The 20,948-nt window shown below is 41.8% G+C and overlaps 1 protein-coding gene across 1 annotated transcript in view; it reads left to right on the top strand.

Annotated features, from left to right (window-relative positions):
• The window catches only part of ARID4B (AT-rich interaction domain 4B), a 110,895-nt gene that overhangs the window by 59,470 nt on the left and 30,477 nt on the right, over positions 1-20,948 (top strand). Inside the window, exons 15-16 of the mRNA XM_056853331.1 lie at positions 2,182-2,345; positions 14,376-14,624. Coding sequence (XP_056709309.1) covers positions 2,182-2,345; positions 14,376-14,624 — 413 coding nt within the window. The remainder of the gene's footprint in view (positions 1-2,181; positions 2,346-14,375; positions 14,625-20,948) is intronic.

Genomic DNA, 20,948 nt, shown 5'->3' with positions numbered 1-20,948 from the left:
GGTTGAGACCAAGGTCAGGGGTAAATCCAGGAAACAAAGTCCAAGTCCAGTCCAAGGGCAAACACAGAGCAGCTGCAGGTACACAAGGGTTGCGGGCAAGTTGCTTCCACACTGGTTCACCCTTCTCTGGCTGCCCTGGAGGGGAGGCTGGTGGCTGCAGTGTTTCTGTTTCAGCCTCGGCACCTGGGCTGTGAGACTGAGGGCATGGCGCTCTGACTTCAGCCTGAGACTCTCCTCCTGTACCAGGCAGAGTCTCTTCCTTGTCTAGTGGGTCTTCCTGCGGCCTCCAAGGGCTGGGGCTGGCTTCCTCCATCTCTCCCTCATCCAAGGAGGTGTTGGCAGGTGGACTCATCATTTGGGCATGAAATAAAGTCTGGAGTCTGTACAGTCCAGGTAGAGATTCAAATCTTTTATCTATACCATGCATGCATAATGGCTGCATTCAGGCTTACAATAAATTGCAATTTATTGTAGAGTGCTAAGCAAACCATGTTTAGTCTACCAGATGAACATAACAGATCACCGTTTGTGTGTAAATCCCACTTGTCTGCTGCATGGCTTTTTTCATCTTCAGGCAGAATCCCTGAGCGAATAAGAAAATCCTAGCAGAACCAAAGGCAATAAATCTGACCTCAAATATATCCAGATATATTCAGGAATATTTGGGTATATTCGGAGTCAGCAATTTAAACTTTAAAGCTTGCCTAGGCAGCTCGGTTTTTTCCCTTTTTGCATGTTTCCCAGGCAACAGGAGGGGGCGAGAAGGAGGCAGATATCACAGGCAAGTGGGATAGCACATTAGGGAGAGCTGATGTTAGTGTGTGTGTTTGTGCATGACTGTGTCAGTTTCTTATAGTTCTGCCTGGATTGCTATTGGTTTTGTTGGGCTTGCACTGCCACATTAGCCCTGGGTTCTGCTGGGCTTCTGTGGATTTATATTGGTTCTGTTGGGCTTGCAAAAGCCCCCCCCCCCCCCGGTTTATGTTTGTTCTGCTGTGATTCTCTGGTTGGACATTGTTTCTGTTGGGCTTGCCACATTGGCTTGCAATTCTCTGCTGGGATTCCCTGGTTCTGCATTGGCTCTTTGAGCTTGTTGGTTCTGTCTGCTTTCAGAGGCTTTTAGCCAGTTGTTGCTTTGCTTGTTCTTGAGTGTTTGGTTACTTTTTGCCAGGGAGAAAGGTTGGAGTCTCCTCCATAGGAAACAATGGAGTTGGCTGGACACACCTTGTCAGGGGTACATAGAATTGTACCTTTTGGTCTAATTCACCTGATATTTGGGGGTTAAAGGACAGGCACCAGCAACTCCGCTGTAATTCCAGTTCCATTATCATAAAAACCAGCTCCTTCAGCCTTCTGGAAAGATTCCTCATAGGGAATAATGAAGCCAAATAACATCGGAATCCTCCCCAAAAACAGATTTGAATTTTCAGACTGATATTTGGAACCTGGATAACTGGGAATACTAATATTTTTGGGCTCCCTGATACCCGGATCTGAAAAATATTGATTTTTTTCAAGGTGAACACCTCTAGAGTGAAGAATAAAAACAGCACCATAAGGTAGCCAAATACAGTCGGAGCAGCAAGATTTCCTGTTGGTCTGTTCTTCCCTCTTAGTATGCAGAAGACTAATATGGGCAGCACTACTGAATAAACTAGGATTTCTGCATTCAGGCAACACAATAAAACACAGTTGATTCAGCATCCTGCATGTAGCCATCACTCTAAACTGGAATGTAATGAAACCATATTTATAATATTGAATATATTTTATTTTCCCCCAAAATTCCCATACTTTCTGCCATGGTTTCAAAATGTTTAGCAATTTTATTTCCCTGTTCCTGCAACAGATTGCAGTCATTTTTTCACAAGCAGATAAAGTGGCAGGGGGGGGCATCTTCTTCCTTGCGAGTAGATGCATTTGTGGGTAGGTTCACCAGTTTTCCACTTGAAATGGCAAGCCGGGGTGCCTGCCTGCAAGAAAGTTCCTTTCCATTTCTAGCTCATTTCTACTGGGGAGGGGGTGTTCTTGACAATGTATACATTCACTTCTCAGTAACAGACACAGAAGCAATGCCCTATTTAGGGACACCATCTAGAATGTGGTATGAATTTCAGCAGCTCCTGGTTAGGAACAATAGGTTTTTTTAATGAGTTATAGCAGTGCTTTTCTTTCTCTTAGGAAAACAAAAACTGTTTTCAGGAATCTCACTCTGACCATGAAAATGAATTAAGAATAATTAAAAGAGAAGATGAAGCTAACATGGAATGTAAAGAGGACGAGAAGAATAAAGACTTGGAAAATCAAAACACCAGTCTAGAAGATGAAGAGAAAGAGAAATCAAAGTAAGAATATTTTCTTTTCAATTAAACTGTGTGAAGGAACTGAATCAGGTTTCAGATCTGAGTTGGATCATTAAAAGATTGGATAAAAAGTAAATGTCTTCATGCCAAGTAGGTTCTTAGCCTGACATTTCCAGGCAAGACCTTGTCCATGTTACTCTCTTGGGTACAGTTGTCCTGCTTGTTCAGTCCACTTACAGCTTTGTCCTAAAGCTTGCTGAGCTAGAAATAATAGTGTAAAGGAGGTATTCATTTACAACCTCCAGGAGTGTAGGGAACTGATGGATCCAGTTAGTTTTGGAGAGCTGATTTCAAGAGCAGAGTTGAGAAATGGGTATTCAGTGCACTTTTTGGTGACCAAAATTAAGGGGCTGGCTGATGATACAGGAGATAAGTAGAGAGAAAAGGGGCATGGCAAACTAGACGCAATGAGCTTGAAGTCTTAGAGGACTGAAAAAATGACAAAGAAGGTTTTATTTGGAGTGGATTTCGGAGTATGTGTAATAGGGCATGTAGTTACGAACAGATTCTTGAACTTGAGGGAGCTAGGATATAAGGGGAGTAGAAGTGAAAGCTGGAAGAAGAGTTTATGGTAGGTTAAAAGAAAAGGAATGGAAAAACCTGTGGGCAGGTTGAAGTGTTGTCAAAGCGCAAAAGGCTTGGAGAAGACCATTTTGGATCTAGAAATTCAGCTGTGCAAAACAATCCTTTATGATTTCATTCACTTGAAAGGTGGCAACATCAGCAGAATTGGTATTGCTACATTGTTGAAACATCTGATCACTGGTTGTGTTGATCCTACTGACATTCCCTTGATTTTGTTACCAAGCTTTGACAACAGCTTTGAGTAACCACATGAAATTGTTGTATTGCTTTTGTACCTCTGAAATGAACAGGTGTATATGGAAGGCTGCATGAGTGTAGTTGGCTTTGATCAGGGGACCTATCTGAATAGTTGGCATGCATGGGATGTGGGGAGGAGGTGCTTTCAGGCAGAAATGTTATTTGATTAATTGGTTTTTATGAATAGATCTTTTAATGTATGTTGGCATTGGCCAATGGTACACTCAAGTCTGGCTATCAAATAGAAATGATTATTTCTGATATTGACGCTTGTGGGCTTCCTTATTGTGGATTTGTCTACTAGTCTTTGTTGTTATTGCTTTTTTTGAGAAGGGAGATGCTGGAGCTAAATGTATAACTTTGTCAGTTCCAAGTGGGCAGTCACCAGTGGGACTAGCAAATTATCACTCTTCTCAGTTTAATCCTCTGGTTGTGCCTCCCTTGGATTTGCCTGTTTGCCTATAGTGAGAATTCAGTGCAGGACATGTTTTCTTATGTCTTTGGGGGATTTGAGGTTGGGTAGCCTTGAGGAATGAGGTGAAACTATGTAAAAGAAGGAAATGCTCTCCTTTGTTTATATGCTGCAGATTTAGGTGAGAATATGTTCTATACTATATTGTTCCATTAAAATGTAGCACTCAATATGTTGTTCCTTTCTGCATTCAGTTGGAAGTTCCTCTTTAGTGTTAATAATCTGCTACTTCAGGTATCAACAACCCATGGCCTGAGGCCTGACACACTTTTGTATAGAATATTCTATTACATTAAAATTCTAGGAGCCCCAGCTAATATTTTTAAGTATGTTTCTAGCCCTTGTTGTTTTAGAGAATGTTCACATTGCATGTTTAAATTTTAAATTTGATTTTCATTGAAAAGTTGGTATTTTATTGGTATATAGAAGTTATGTGATTAAAGCTTTGGTTGCCACACTCTTGATTTGGGGCCTGGGAACAGCAGTGTGCCTCTAGAATGCTGCTGTATGCCGTTTTAATGTGACAGAATCATTTGGAGATTTATATGTTCAGATTTGCTACACTGAAGAGTAACTTCTATTTTACCTCTAGGGTTGCCAACCACCAGGTGAGGCCTGGAGTTATCCCAGAATTATAACTGATCTCTGGACTACACAGATCAGTTCCCCTATAACAAATGGCAGCTTTGGAGGGCAGAGTCTAGGGCATCGCATCCCTCGCCATGCTCTGCCCCCAAATATCCAGTTATTTCCTAACCAGGAATTGGCAACCCCATTGACATCTAAAGCAGGGTATGGGTCGTAGCCATGCAATTCCTTTTTTAAATACTTGGAAAGCATCTGTAATTTGTTTCTGGAGATGCAACCTTGTGCAGTTACACCTTTTTTGCCTGGAGCAACACACTCACCATTTCATTGCTTTAATTCCATGGCTAAGATAGTTCTAGTACTGAACATTGTCATGGTATTCTCTCAGGCCTGTTTAGTCTTCTCTGTTATAAAAGTATTCAAACCAAATTATTAAAGGTAACCTTCAGCTTGCTAAACCCTTTTCACACTGTGACAGCTTATGGTATGTTGGGGGATAGTGGTTCATTGAACATCTCCATCTTGATCTCTAAAATAGTCATACAAGTTGAGGTCAGGTCAGTCATCAGCATTTATGGGTACATCTTCTAAACTCACAGGCATGTCACAGGATAGAACACCTCAATTTTTCATGCCCAGGTAACCCCTGGTCAGGCTCAAGATCTTGCACTTTCTTCTGACCTGCCAGACCTTGGGAGGATCTTGGTTTTTCTAGCCCTTTGAGTTACCCTAATTTGCAGGGCTCCTTTGAGGTCTTGGAGTCTTCCTTCTCTGCTCCCTGGTTCTCTTCCTCTTCCCTTTCTTCCTCTTTGTCTTTCAGCTCCTTCCACCTTTCTCGCTTCCCCCCCCCATCCTACTCTCTCTTCCCTAGTCTTGTGCGTGCCATATTGTGGGGCAGTGTCAAAAGGGCAGGGAGGTTTGCAGCACCATCTCCAAGGGGAGGCATATCTTACCTAGTGGAAACCAGTCTGGACCTCTCCTCATGGTGTAGCCACCCCAATCTCCATCTGAAGCTGTGTGGCCCACGTCTTCATTGTTTGCTGTGATCTCCATCTCAGTCTTGGTGGTCTAAGCCTAAACCATGGCCACAAAGAAAACATATAACTATCTGATTTATACCATGTTATAATGAAACAAGGGAAATAAAATAAAGGGTATCTGGGGTCTGCAATGGACTCCTCTGCTAAAAGTATAGATAGGGTTGCCAACTCCAGGTTGGGAATTACCTGCAGATTTTAGGGATGGAGCCTGAGGAGGGCGGGGTTTGGAGGGGGGACTTCAATGCCATATAGTCCAATGGCCAAAGCGGCCATTTTCTCCAGGTGAACTGATCTCTATCACCTGGAGATCAGTTGTAATAGCAGGAGATCTCCAGCCACCACCTGGAGGTTGGCAACCCTAAGTATAGATTCCAGATATCTCCCCAATACCTTGGAGAGGTTCAGGGTTGGGTGAGGGACTTCTTTGGTATCAGGTGGATGAATCCTCAGTTGCACAGGAAGATTCCAAGTCAAATTTGTATTATTATTTGATAAAAGCCAACTTCACATGTTTTTATATGCTGTCTAGCTAATACGGAGCTATGTGTTTGGAAAAATCATGTGAAGTTGGCAAGTGGAACTGCTGCTGTTTGGTTTTAGTTGTAACAAAGGACATTGAACTGAATGGGATGCTTTTAAACGAGTGATTCTACTACTTTTGTTAAAAAACTATAAAGCATAAATATTTATGTTAATGTATTACAGGTTAAAAATAGCATATATATTGTATATCCAGAACTTTCTTGCCACTTTTATTCCATTCAGTAACATATATTTTCTAGCATTCCGAAACGCTTAACTCATTATCCTTAGTTTCTTCCAGTAATAAAATAACACCGGTGGGAGTGGGTGCTGAAAAAGTCTCCTCTTCCTATGTTCTTTGTTTGTGATTTTAGTGAATAAAGCAGTGAGTTTAATAATGCGTAGTGTGGAATAGTTACATTGATGCTTTGTAATCTAAAACGTTTTGCAACATGTGCCTCATTTTCAAAGAGAATAGGCTTCTAAATGAATTACAATATGGCGGACCTTCCTATTGTGATTCGTGGAGTTTGTAATGCTTAGATATAGATTCAGAACTAAAAGCTGAAGCTGGTATTGGAACAAGTCGATGAAAAAAAATTGAAAGCTTTTAAATAGGAATATTTATTTATTTATAATAATAATAATAAGCAGTGACCCTAATCCTTTTCTAAGTCCTTCCTTTTGGAGATTAGTTATGGTATGCTTCCAGCAAAGGATATTATTTCAATGGCAATAGTTAATTGTTAGATAATAAGAACTGCTGCCATTGCTGTCTCTGTTCATCACCACCAAATGTGGGTATTCTGGGCAGTACAACTGCAGAATTAGTTTTTTTAGTCACCCCATAATTCTGTACATACAGTGTGGCCAAGTAACTATGCCTTCTAATTCCAAACACTTTATGAGCTGATGTGTCCATCTTCATTTCATGGGCTGAATTTTGAAGTATAGTCATCATGCATTACTTGATGTTACTTTTATGATATATGCATCCATAATACCGGCTACCTGCAAACTGCAATTGGATCCAATGGTTCCTTTCCCCTAAATGCAGAATCTTCTGTTGGAGGAAGGACTCTGACTTCAACAGGAATTTTCTGACTTAAAAGAAGGAAACCATTGGATTAGAGATGTGAATGCCTGGGGGGGAATTGGAAACATTTGTCAATAACCTGATTTTTTCCGAGGCCTTTTAATCATTTTTTTGGGACGGAAAAATTTGAAAAATGGACTCCTATGAAATATTTTCTCCTTTTTTAATTAGTAAAATTATTTTAAAGAGAAAGTGGGCATGTTGTAGATCAGGGGTGGGGAACCTTTTTCCTGCCAAGGGCCATTCGCACATTTATAACATCTTTCGGGGGCCATACCAGATGTAGTCTCCCGGTGGGGGGGGGGAGAGGCTAGGGTTGCTAGGTCTCCAGCCACCACCTGGAGGTTGGCAACCCCAGGAGAGGCCACACAGAGAAGGCCTGCAGGGCTCCCCCGCTCCCCCCTCCCAGGTGGGAGGGCAGCCAGCGGTGAGCCCCAGAAAACGAGGCACCAGGGGGGCGCAGCCCACAGTCGATTGGCAAGGGAGGAAGGAAAACAGAGAAAGAGGAAAAGGGAGGGAGGAAGAGAGAGAAAGGGAGAAAGAAATGGAGAGAGGGGGAGAAAGAAAGAAAAGGACGGAGGGAAAGAAAAAAAGGACGGAGGGAGACAAAGAAAGAGACAGAAAAAGAGGGAGAGAAAGGAGAAAGAGTGACAGAAAAAGAGGAAGAAAAGAGAGAAAAGCCTCCCCCCACCCACACACACCCACGCATGCCGGCCTGCGCGACCGGGCCCCAGCCTCCCCACCTCCCCTGCCCACACACACACCCGGCGGCGCACAGAGCCCCAAGCAACCGGGCCCCAGTCTCCATGCCCTCCCCCCCCAGAGTCCATTAAAAAAAAAAAGCCCAATCGGCTCCTGCATGCATGCTCTGCCACCGGGAGCCGCCGGCCTCTCCCCCCCCCCCGCTGCTCAACAGTCGACAGGCAGCGAGAGGGGCTTACAATGTGCCGCAGCGTTCCTGCATGCCGCAACTGTAGGGGGCAGCCTTGGGGGAAGCGTCCCTCCCCCTCCCCTCTCGCCGACCAACAACCGACAGTCGGTGAGAGGAGGTCCAAAGGGCGCTACAAGGGCGCTGTAAGCCATGGCCCCAGGAACACCTTCGGGGAGGGCCGCCCTGTGCCCCGCCCCCGCAGCAGGGTTCCCGGAGCTCCCGAGGGCCACAAAAAATGTCCTCGGGGGCCGCATATGGCCCCCGGGCCTGAGGTTCCCCACCCCTGTTGTAGATACATGCAGCTCTTAAATCCAAGATGCTTTTCTGCACCTAGCAAGCATGGAGCTGGAGGAAGGAGGGCCCAGGGCAGAAGGAAGGGAGGGGGTGTGCCATGTGCTCTGGAGCCAGGCGCTGGGGCAGAGACAAATGCGCCGGGTGGGGTGTGTGGTGGCTGCCCCTGCAGAAACAAAAAGAGGGAGAGCAGCAGCTGGGCGGCGCACACACCAGCCAGGCCGCGGTCAGGCAGCTGCGCCTGTGCCACAGTGCGGCGACCTCCTTCTGTTCATGCCCACACTCCCTTTACGTTGAGGGCAACTGCCCGCGCCAGACCTCCCCCCCCCCCCAAGATCCAGCCCTGGCACCTAGAAGGATACTGAATCTTCATGAGGGATGCACGCATGGCTTTCATTGCTTCTCAGCAGTTATGTGCCTTCTGTTGTCATTTTGACCTGATGTAGTTGACCTTTTTACCTGTCCCTCAAACCACTGTGATACATTTACCCAAAGACTGAGTAAAAAGTAGCTTATTGCCCTACCTTGCTGGAGGGAGAAAAAAGATCAGAATGAGGTGGGGCAGACACTGCATGGCGTAAAAGTTTCATTGAGAACTGAGCTCTCTCTAACCAGATAGCAAAATTAAGATACATGTGCTAAGATAGCATAGGGTGCATCAGCTGTCATTTTTCTCTCAACTACTGAGTGTATTTGCAATTTTGCTTGTACAAAACCAAGGCATTTATAACTTTTAAAATCCATAAATATGTCAAATGTTGCATTTTTATAAGCTAAGTAAAAGATGCATTTTATGCTGTGGGCAGCTCAGTTCCAAAAAAGGGGGGTAGATCCACGGTGGGGGGGGAAGGGTATTTAAAAAATTTAAAAGGAAAAATGGGGGAAAATTCTAATTGGAAACAGTGAGGCTGTGCCACCAAAAAAGGTGGTGCAGCCCCTCCGCCGATCAAGGGGGTGTTTCTGGGCCGAATGGGGTTAGGAAACTGCCCAAAGGCAGCTCCGCCCCGGGAATGCCTCCCTCACAAGGGTGCAACCATTCTCTTCCCGGGATTTAGTTCCCGGACCGGCTGCGCTGATGGTGGGGGCCAGCAGAGCAGCATTGCTCCCAGACGCCGCAGTGTTTGCCCCTGTAATAAAGTGGCATCTACGCTGGCACGGGGTCATGCCGGCTCCTATGGAGATCCCCCCCCCCCAGGATTGCAACCTAAAGCAGTAAAATTAGTTTAGGTTTGATAGGGCAGTAAGCATTGCATGTATTTCAATTTTTCCAAAACCTCCATTTTTTTCTGGGAGGAGGAACCAGAAAAAAAAGTTCTGTGGCTTCAGAATTTCCAGAAATTTTACATCTCTACATTGGATCCATGTCATGGTTTGCAAATTGGAAATTAAACTTGGTAATGTACATTTGCTCTTTCTTCCCACTTGGCACAGATCAGTTCCCCTCTTCCCTCATTCATCTTACTCAGGTCTTAGTATTGTATTTGTACCAGCACTTTTATCTGACTCCTGATTTAAAAAATATGATTTTCAAGAAATCTGAGTTTTCTGCACTGGTAATGCAAAATTTTGCATTCCTAATTGTCTGAAGTTTTTAAAGATTAATACATGTCCACAGCAAGGCCTTGCATTCTCTGGGCATTTAAAAACTCCTGCAAAGAAATTTTTGGGAGAGCTTGCCCATTTACTTTCCTGGCTGCTCATCCTTCCAGTTCTAGCAACTATTCTGCTTGCTGCCATAGCACAACACTGCCCACTGTTGCCAGTACAGTCCCTTTCTTTTTGCACAAACTCATTATGGTGCAGTGTTGTCTATTCTGTTGAAACATATTGCTGAACCATGTGTTACCCAAACTGGACCCAGAGAAGGGGAAATTATCTTTATAACGGTTGCAGAAACAAATAACGCGAGACCTTGTAGCCTCTGTATACCGGTGTGGATCTTGGTAGGGGTACCCCAAAATAAAATTGTTAAGAAAGAGGGGGGGGAAGAGAAGGATTATAAGAACAAATAACTTTGTTGTGTACAAAATAAAATAAAAAGATAAAAATGTAAAGAACCTACACTAAGCACCTGAGAACTGATTCCCCTAAGCAATCACACATATGTGCGCATTCACACACACACACCAACAAGAGGGCACATTTATAAAAGGGAGAAGGGAGGAAATTGGGAAGTTTTAGAGAAGGGTCATACAACCTTAAATGCCAGGCTTGACATTTGGAGAGGTCCAGGGGCAGACGCAGCTGAGGTCCAAGAAACCGAGCGAGGAGCCATTAAATCAAGGAGGAAAAGCCTGCAGAGTGACCAGCAGAAATCTGGAGATCTGAGGAGCCATTTGCTGAGTCTGGGGGTCCTTCTTTTATTGACAGAAGGACCCCAGAGTAGGTGGGAGTTTGACCATTCTGATTTTGGATTGTGTCAGGATAAAAAGTTCAAATCTCACTGGCTGGTTTCAAGTTAACTGCTGTCAAACCAAACAAGGAGAACTCCACTTGCACAGAGAAACTTTCCCTCCCACTGCAGCCTCTGAAAAGCCATTCCTGAGGGCCAGTGGATGCTTGGAAGATGCACTGATTGTTGCACAAGGTTCTGTAGGTGGAGGGTAGTATCCATGGAAATCAGGGATAGCTCTTTCAGAAGACGAAGGTCTTTGGATCAAATCTTATGTTGCTAATAAGAGGGCTGAAAAAGTTAACCTTTCCATTGGACTGCTTTCTTGAGGGCAGTTGCTAGCTGTGTCAGATGTCTACAGAATTGTATGGCTGGTTATGATTCATTTCAGTATATCAGTGGTGCATAAATATATTAATTTCAAACCTGGAAATGTATTCTGCTTAATGGTAATACATATTAATATCTAAAAAACCCCAGAGTGAGAGTTAGTGCATTGTCAGCGTTAATGTAACAAATAAAGATCTGTCTACATAGAACTTAGAACCAAGGACATCTGATGTTTTTCCTCTGTGAAATATTCTACATCAAATAGTATTTCTCTTGCTCGCTTTAGCTAATATTTCAATTGTACTTTTAAGCAAGATTTACTTCATGATCTTCAAGTAGGTATCTAAATATTTAATGTAGTGGCCTTCTTTTATTGCTGACTGCTTTCTTCCATTGTCTCTATTAAAATTTTGAAGTTCCTCTTTTTTGGGGACATGAACTACTTGAGATAGTGTACATACGAAACCTGCTTACATCCTCATCTTACCATACCAGTTTAGTGCTCTAGAATGCAAAACACATCAATAATGCTATGGTCATTCAGTTTCTTTTGCAACACTAGCCCAAATCATCTTATTGTCACAGCTTTATGGAAAATATTTGAGATCTCATAGGTTATTGCCTGCTACAACTACCTTTGGTATTTGGCTTATCAACTTTAGAATCCAGAATACAAGAATAGCATTTGCCTTTTGTGTTGACACGAGTCAAGTAAAGTTTTTCCAAGACATACTGATTTACCCTGACGGCTACATATTTCCTAAGGAATTCTGCTTCATGATGTTCACTACTTTGCTTCCTGTCTGTATAACAAGATCTTCATAGTAAAAGATCTACAAAAAAATTGGAAAACATGCAAGCGTGTATTCTTGACAGTTCTGCTTTTCCCTAACATGAACATCCTTGACTTTAGTTGCATCTTTGTATCTTCCATCTGTGGATTGCAAATCACTCTTTACCACTTTTAAATATATATAAAATCCTGATATTTACTTCCAGAAGATTTACAGCCTGTTCTCAGGATATGAGGATTATACTGTATGCTTTTCAGTCAGAATTTTTTGCACTCTCATAATTTCCCCAGACTTCTCTTTACAACCATGAGGGTTAGAAACTCATTGTTTTAAAAAGAGCGGGAGAACTGAAGAAAAATCCATGGGAAACATAAATGGCTGTTTCTGTAATTTTAAACAATGAAGATTTCATACCAGCATGATATACCATTGATATAATTTTGACATCGTAAAAAAAAGTTTAATAGGATTTAATCAGTGTGTTCCCTTATATTTAATAAGATAGTTTTGTAGGAATGGATCACTGACTATATAAACTTGTTAAAATGGGGATAACGGTAATGCAATCGAGAAGCTGTTCATGAAACCTTTTTAGATAAGGGCAGTTTACACAACTCAAAGACAGTGGCTGCAGTACAACTAACTACACAGCTAAAATTTATCATCCAACTGAGCTTTAGTTCTTGCTTTTTTATAATTAGTTTAAATACTTATACCTTACCTTTCCTGTCATTTTCAAGTAGTAGGCCCCTCTGTATTCTGCCCCCCCCTCCAAAATAACCAGTTTGGAAATTTTAGTGTGCCCTACACATTCATTTATTTATTCATTTTTAATTTTTATACTCCACCCTTGATCCTCAGCCAAAGCCGGGCTCAGGGTGGCTATGGGAGTTTAAAACAAAAAAACCTTGGTGAACCCAAATTCCCATCAGTACTACTGAATGGAGCTTTCTGAACTGTAATCAAAGGCCATAATAGACACTATAGTAAGTAATCTCAGTGTCATCTTCAGTGCAGTTGAAAGTTACAGAATGTGACATGTTAAAGATTAGTTCATTGGAAAGTGGAATTATTATTATTATTATTATCCTCATCAATCAAATTGTAACTGGATATTGTGTGTGTGTAAAGTGCCATCAAGTCGCAGCTGACTTATGGCGACCCCTTTTGGGTTTTCATGGCAAGAGACTAACAGAGGTGGTTTGCCAGTGCCTTCCTCTGCACAGCAACCCTGATATTCCTTGGTGGTCTCCCATCCAAATACTAACCAGGGCTTACCCTGCTTAGCTTCTGAGATCTGACGAGATCAGGCTAGCCTGGGCCATCCAGGTCAGAGCCATAACTGGATTACATTTTGTTATATGAGAAATGGGCTTTTGTTTATACTAAATATTTTAACGTATGATGTTATATAGTTAGTAGAGCACCTTGCTCTGTATAGTTGTTACCCTGTTCAAAAATATTTGTTCTAGTTTTAAGATTTTCTCTACAAGGTGCTCAATTATTAAGCATAAATGTTTTTAATATTCATAAAGTACATTCCCAAATCCAGTTTATGATTAGAGGGTAATTGTTAGAGTTGGAAAGCAAAGAAAGGACACACATAATGCAAAAGAAAACTGTGTAAGTAGCTCAAGTCTTGCGGTCTGTTCTTGGCACAACAGTACCCTACCACTTAAGAGACAAACTACCTTCTGTACTGAATTTGCCTTTTTAACAGCAGAAGCAGCTGAGACAAACTGCTAGCAAAGCTTCTTTTCTGCATGTTCTCTGTTTTGTATCCAGACCTAAACATTCAAAAACAGCCGCTAATTTTGGGTGCCTGCCTTGTATTAGATTTAGTAGGAGATGTGACAAACCTCCTGCCCAGTGCTTTGGAGAGAGACAGCCAAAATGAAATCTGTTTTAGAAAAGTCTTAATATATGATGAAAATATTGAATTGAGGTTTTTAATTTAAAGACTTTTGCTGCATCACAAATATTTCCACATGTCATCCAGGATCCAAAAAAACTGCTTTGAACATGAACGAGGGCCTGGGACTTTTGTCTTAGAACACAATACTCTCCCCATACATAGACTGTTTTTAAAACACCTTTTGAAAATAAGTGGTTTAACGAGGAATGGGGCACTACAGTTTTTGAAAAACAAGCACCAAGACACCTCGAGAATGCTGAATTAGGTGCACAGTTCTTTGGATCCCAACCTTAGTCAGAAAAGAGTGTCTGTAAAGCAGTCTGTTTTCAGTCAAGCCACTGTAATTGAATCACAATTAAGTTCCTGAAGAATAATTTATGATGCACGCAGCAAAAAAAAAAAAAGCAAGTATATGTATCTATAGTTATTGATGGACCCAAGATGGGGAAAATAGTCAGATCTAGTAGCATCTGGCTATAGTCAGAACCAGTAGCATCTTGGTCTATGAGGGCATCTTTAGTCTTCATAGATGCAATAAACATTTCTCATTAAACCAAGTCATCTTTTAAAATCTTCTGTGAATTTTAAAGCATCTTTCTGTCACTGATCCTGGTGCTTGATATTCTTGTCAGTTGACAATACTAATTAAAAAAAATCTCATCTTTAAAGGATTTCATATATATATATACATATATATATGGAGCCTGCTGTTCTTCACCCTCTGTGCATCCACAGTATTAATCAGTATACGCCAATTGGCACTGAGCATTTTTTTTCAAGTATTTTTATCATTAACTGACATTTTTTAAACCTTTCAAGCCATGGCCCCATTAAGGAGGAAGATGAAGAGGAAGAAGAAGAAGTAGAAGAGGAGGAGGAAGAAGAGGAAGATGACCACAATGACAACAATGAGGAAGAAGAGTTTGAATGTTATCCACCAGGCATGAAAGTCCAAGTGCGGTATGGACGAGGGAAAAATCTAAAAATGTACGAAGCTAGTATTAAAGATTCTGATATTGAAGGTGGAGAAGTCCTTTACTTGGTGCACTACTGCGGATGGAATGTGAGGTAACTGAGATTTAGCTAGTGATTACTTCCTTAAAATATTTCTAAAACACACTAGTGTATTTCCACTTCTAAAATACACACTAAATATTGATTTTTTTTCAATATTGCTGCTCTATGAAGATTAACTATACTGTATAAAATAATTTATTTTATAGGATATGACTACAGCTACTAGTAGCATACAGGTCAGGAAAAATAATCTTATCCAGACTTCTGATACAGATTTATAAAAATACTTTTAAGCAGTAAATAGCATGGTATAGTCCCCTTCTCCCCCATTAAGTCTTCTCAATCATGTGGTGTTGAGTACAACATAGCTAAATCTCTACACTTTTCTCATAGTCCAATATGGAAAACATGCATGTAGTTTACCAAGAAATTAAAGTGAAGGTGAGATTTCATTTGGAAAAATTGAAGTTCTTTCTGGATGATTGCATGCAAGAATCCATATTTTATTTTCAGCATTAAATTGGGTGACCAGTCTCTCTGAGCATCCTAGTCTTCATGTGCACACTAATGGGCAGTAAACAATGGTTTTTCACTTGGCTGGACCTGGCTTCTTGTTGCCACGTACTTCTGAAGAAGATTCATCTTGGCTTAGTGATGATGTTATTTTTATATCTGAGCATCTTCTTATCGTTATGGCTTGTTGCCATAATTTAGTGCTTTTGGCAAGTGACAAGTTTAATATTTTGCCAAAATGTTCTTGAAGTCTCTTGATGCCTTAATGTTCTACTCTGTGGAGTTTCCATGTTGCTGTATCCTCAGGCTCTCTTTTGAAAGCTTGATTTATGAATATGTTCTTTGCAAAGGTTTTTTTGTGACAAGCCCAACATGTTCTCACTAATATTGATATAGACTCTTTATCATCTTTCCTCTGCCATTTGGATTTGCATTACTTTTCTATCATCTTTATCTAAGAAGGTTGAAGAGAGGCCATGTTAGTCACCCTTGTGCTGGCAAAGGTAGCCAGCATGAGTCACACCTTCTCTGTTTTTATAGTGGAACTATGTGCAATGAAGTCATCCTTAATCAGACAAATCAGAGGCTGATACTGAAGATTCTCTGTTAAGGTTTTAACTGCCTCTTTTTTTAACTTTGCCTAACCAGCCTACAGTTTAATACAGAGTAGTTATTCAGGAAATTATGGTATGAGTTGTAAAAATAATAAACTCTTACGTTTTATGTATAGGTACAGTGATGAAAATACTATATGTGAATTCCGTAGTGCTTCTGAAAACTTGCAAAAGGCATTCCTATCCTTTGATTTTATCCTATTTTGTAACCTTTGTTAAGGCTGTATATTCTAGACTACTACTTCTGCTCAAGGGACAAGACCTTTTATTACAGTAAAGTCTTTATTTCTTCTTAGACTGGGAAGAAGTTGAAAACTAAGGTTGTTTTTGCAGACTTCATTTACTGCTGTATGAAATAAGAGTTCCAGATTTTATCTGTCGGGTTTTCAATGGAATTTTTAGGCTAGTTAAATTTTGAGCTGATATTGGTAAAGGCTGAAATAGAAGATTTGTAAGGACTTTGTGACTGGCACGGCTCAGGTGGTTCTTTTGAACCTTTATTGTATTCCTGGATACAACACTTGCGTCTGAGGCTGTGAAAATATTTCACTATAGTTTCTTCAAAATTCTCTTAGCTTACATAATTGCTGATCAGATAAGGAAATGTACATGGGCTTCTGTTACAAACATTTAGCTGATCCTAAGAGTTTTTTCTCAGTAGTAGATGTATGCCATTAGTTCAAGGGCAGTCTGATTCTAGATTAATTTCCCCTACAAACCTGGGCACTGTCATGAGTAATAAAAATTATAGATAGCTTGGTCTTCTCAGCTCAGCTTCCAAGGACAGGGTATTTCTCACCTTTGATTGTATGCATACAATGCTTGTGGTGTGCGTATAGCATGATGTAACATGGTATACCACTTAAGTGTATTTAGAGGAGAAGTTGCTGGTGTATTGCTGAAAAGGGCATTTTGGGAAGCTTTCCAACTGTGTTTGCTGCCTCCTGTAAATATACCTCCAAGGTTTCATGGTAAAAGCAGACAGAATTAACATGCTGAAAATATCTCTCAGCTGATAGTGAACGAAGTCTGCTTTGACATCAGATAAAAGTATTTGTGTAATAGTTATGAGCTGATGGTGGTTAAAAGCATCATAATTGTAGACTAATTTGCCATTGAGTCTATTTTTTTTAACCCTTGGGCAGAAGCTTATTTTATACAATCAAGGTTTGCATTGTACTGATGCTTTTCGCAAAGGGTCTAAGTTAATTCTAATCCCATTCAAAGCCATATCAGCCTTTTATTAGCAGAGCTACATTTCGACAAACTTTTGACTAAAGGGTGGAGACTCTAGTACATATTCCATAAAATCATGGTCCAGGACAGTCAGAATGTAGTCATTTTTAAGAGGGGCTGGCAACAGCAGGAAATGTCTGCCTGCCTGTCTATTGAACTTTTATCCCACCCTTTCTCCAAAGAGCTCAGGGCTGCATACCTGGTTCAGTCCTCCTCTGCTTTATCCTCACAAGTGCTGTGAGTTCGGTTAAGCTGAGGAAAAAATGACTGGTCCCAGGTCACCCAGTGAGCTTCATGCCTGAGTACAGTAGTATGTGTATTGTTAGTGACTGTAGTAGCTGGGAGGGAAATAATTCTTGCCTGTAAATTCAGCGTACGAGGCTTCAGACTATAAAACAATGGTTTCTGTTCCCCCCTATATGTGTTGTATGTACATATAGGGAGAAGTCAGGATGCATAGAGGAATGTGGGTGCGTGTGGTAGCTCTGTCCCTTTGCTTCAGTGTGCAAGCCCTACCTTTGTGAGTTTGCTGAAGCATGGGCACCACATCCGACATGTCTGAGCTTAGGCACTGTGTCCACCTTGAGACATACAGGAGAGGTTGGGGGGAGGGGAAGCTCATTTAGGAAGGGAAAAGGGTTGAGCCGACATGCTCTTTTCACCTCTACTTGAATTGGCTTGTATCAGTATATGTTGTGTGTACCTAGCTAGATCATCGTGACTTTAGATTAGAAAATTCTTTATGGTGAGGATATTTGCTCCGCTTCTGCCTGATGCAACACAGGTTCTTGAATCTAATCATTGTGAACAAATAAGTGCTCACAGAAGGCACTGGTGGAGGCAGATGTCTCCTGCCTTCCCCAGCTATCCCAAAGATCTCCAAAAAGCTGGTTCTGGAGGTTGTGGGGTTGCATGTGCAAAAACAACAACATCCCCACATTGCCTTAGGGACAACATTGGGGAAAGGGTGTCAGTCATATAAGCCCTACCTCACTGCTACATCAGCAGAGACTAGGGTTGCCAACTGCCAGGTAGTAGCAGGAGATCTCCTGCTAATTCAACTGATCTCCAGCCGATAGAGATCAGATCACCTGGAGAAAAATGGCCGCTTTGGCAATTAAACTCTATGGCATTGAAGTCCCTCCCCTCCCCAAACCCCGCCCTCCTCAGGCGCCGCCCCAAAAATCTCCCGCCGGTGGCGAAGAGGGACCTGGCAACCCTAGCAGAGACTTCCACAACTGAAACCATTGCTGGTAGAAGAGGAAGATCAGGGCAGTTGCACCCATTTTTTCCACCTCACTACAGTTCCCCCAGATCTCATGGCATTTTGTCCATCCAGGTACTGCCATCTCCAGGATTAGTGGGTTTTTGTTGTTGTTTTGTTTTGTTTTGTTGGAGGTTTCAGAATTTTGTTGGAGGAAGAGGGAGGACAGGAAAGATCCATGTCACTTTGTTTCACTGCTCTGGTGTTAATAATGTTTCCTGTTTTTCGTGTGTTTTGAATGCCCAAAGCTACTCTTATTCTGATTTGCGAGTGGGTCAAATGGGACTGACAGCTGGAGGATACACAGTTTGTGCATGCAAATAATGGATTAGATCCAAAGTTTACTTTCCATTAGCAGAAGGTCCTGAAATCAATAGAACAGGATTTTTCTGCCTACCCCTGCTGCTGCCGCCCCCTGAGCTTCCCAAAATGGCCTCCCATCACCTAGAAATAGCATTTTGGGCTGCAGCAGCAGGGAGAAGAAAACCAATTTCATTCTGCTGATGAAGGTGCCTTCCTTTCAAGGAAACTGTAGCCTGAATCCAGACTAAATTTTCTGTGAGCAGAATGGAACTTTCCTGCCTCTAACTCCCCTCCCCCCCGCCCACCGCAGTGTACTGATCTCCACAAAATGCTGCTTCTGGGGGAGAAGGGGACCTTGGGAATGATATCGGGATCTGCAGCAGGAAGGGGGAATTGGTGGAAATTGCCAATTTAGTCTGGATCCCACCCAACATGTTTATATTTTCCCTCAGGCGTAATATTGAAAGCACACGTGAAAGGTATCTCATCAAAGCCATTTACCACCCTATTTTTTTAAAAGTCCAAACCAAAAGTAAACTAAAGAGAGATCATACTGATGAACCTGTGTACCTTTATTTTTATTCCTTTATTCTGTTCTTTATGCTCGTGGACCAACAGGTCATGTGTACCTGTGTACAATGCGTATGTTTAATGGTTGAACTTTATAAATTTAGAATGGAGTTTCATGTATATACCGATGACAGCTTGTGTCCTCTCCTGCATGTAGGCCACTGGCCCTAACATCTGGATTCTTGCATAGTGTCTATTTGTGGTAGTATTTAAAAGCTGGTAAACAGGGTTTAGACAAAATTGGATGGCTGGAGGAGGGTAATAGTTTAGCTTCTCCCAGTTATTCAGATTCACAGCCTTCATATCTTCATTGAATTAAAGTTTGGCAATAGCCATTTATAGAAGAGTTGCTACTGGATGCATCTAATTTCTGGTGAGACCTAGGACAGAAGGATCTCCAAACCTAGCTGCACTGGCCAAGTGACTCATGGAGTCAGAAACTATAGCGGGATTAAGATTATTGCTTTCATTGGCCACCCTTCAGTCTCTCCAAAGGCTGAGAGGAGCAGCAATGGCAGTCATGGGGATTTTAAATGGACAAACCCAGGAGACTGTCAAATTGATCTGCTTAGAAATGGAATAGGCATTGGAGACAAGAGACAGGACAAGAAGGCAGCCTTCACCGTCAGTCCTCCTTGCCTTAAGGAGCCAAGGAGGAGGCTTGCCCTTGTGTAATGTGTGAAATAGTCTTTATTCTGGTTGTGTTCCAAGTCCTGCACACTTCACATAGATTGCAGTGAATCTCTTCAATGTAGTCACCATAAGGAATGCTTGCACAGCGAACTTCACAGTACTTGACTGAACAGTGTCCAACGTTGAATATCAAACCCATAATTTATTTGTGCTTATGAGATTGCTCTTGTATAAGAAGAAGAAGAGTTGGTTTTTATACCCCACTTTTCTCTACCATTAGGAGTCTCAAAACGGGTTACAGCCGCCTTCCCCCCCACCCCCATAGCAGGCACCTTGTGAGGTAGGTGGGGCTGAGAGAGTTCCGAGAGAACTGTGACTAGCTCTAGGTCACCCAGCAGGCTTCATGTGGAGAAATGGGGAAACCAACCCGTTTCTCCAGATGAGAGTCCGCTGCTTTTAATCCCTGCATCACTCTGGCTCTCAAGTATACTTTAACAAGTGTCGAGTAGAAATTAATGCATTTATCTCATAAAAGTTAAAAAATGTTATTTTTTTAAAAGAAGGAATGAAATATGCTCTGAATACACCAGCATGAGGTGCTTTTATAGTAAATGATCTATAGCATAGTTTTATAGGAAATGATCTCCTGAAATGTGTTTCATAAGGGTTTTCTTTTTTAATAAATTCTTTTGGACATATTGATCAGTTTACCATGAATAGAGTAATGTTTGTAAAAAAGGTCTTTCCTGTTTTCTCCTTCCTTCTACACTTACGCTCTCTCTCACATGTGTGTGTGCGCGCGCACACACACACACACACACCAGCTTCTGAGGTGTATGGTGTGCAGTACAGGGGCCTGCAGTTCCTACTGGCAGAAATCTCCTCTGTCACTTTTGCACAATCTGCACAACAGCTCATACAGTTGGAGGGCCCAGTTACACTTTATGCTAGACCATTCCCAAAAGTCCCCCAGGAAAAGATGGGCGAGGGGGCACACAAGGGAAATCAGCAGGAACAGGAAATTGGCAAACTGTTCACAGTTCTTTGCATCCACACTATGAATAATAATGTGAACATTCTTGTCTGTACTTCAGCATAAGGCCTGTCAATTGACCAGTTTACAGTAATAAATGATACTATGTAACTGATAATACTGTGTTTACTGTGATAATATTGTGTTAGGGGAGGGGCTGTGACTTTTCTTATGTTCTTAAGACCTCTGCCTGAGACCCTGGAGAGCTG

Source organism: Euleptes europaea, chromosome 7, assembly GCF_029931775.1.
Source record: "Euleptes europaea isolate rEulEur1 chromosome 7, rEulEur1.hap1, whole genome shotgun sequence".
Taxonomy (NCBI): Eukaryota; Metazoa; Chordata; class Lepidosauria; order Squamata; family Sphaerodactylidae; genus Euleptes; species Euleptes europaea.
The sequence above is the reverse complement of the archived record's forward strand: the minus strand, read 5'-3'. Positions and strand labels throughout refer to the sequence as shown.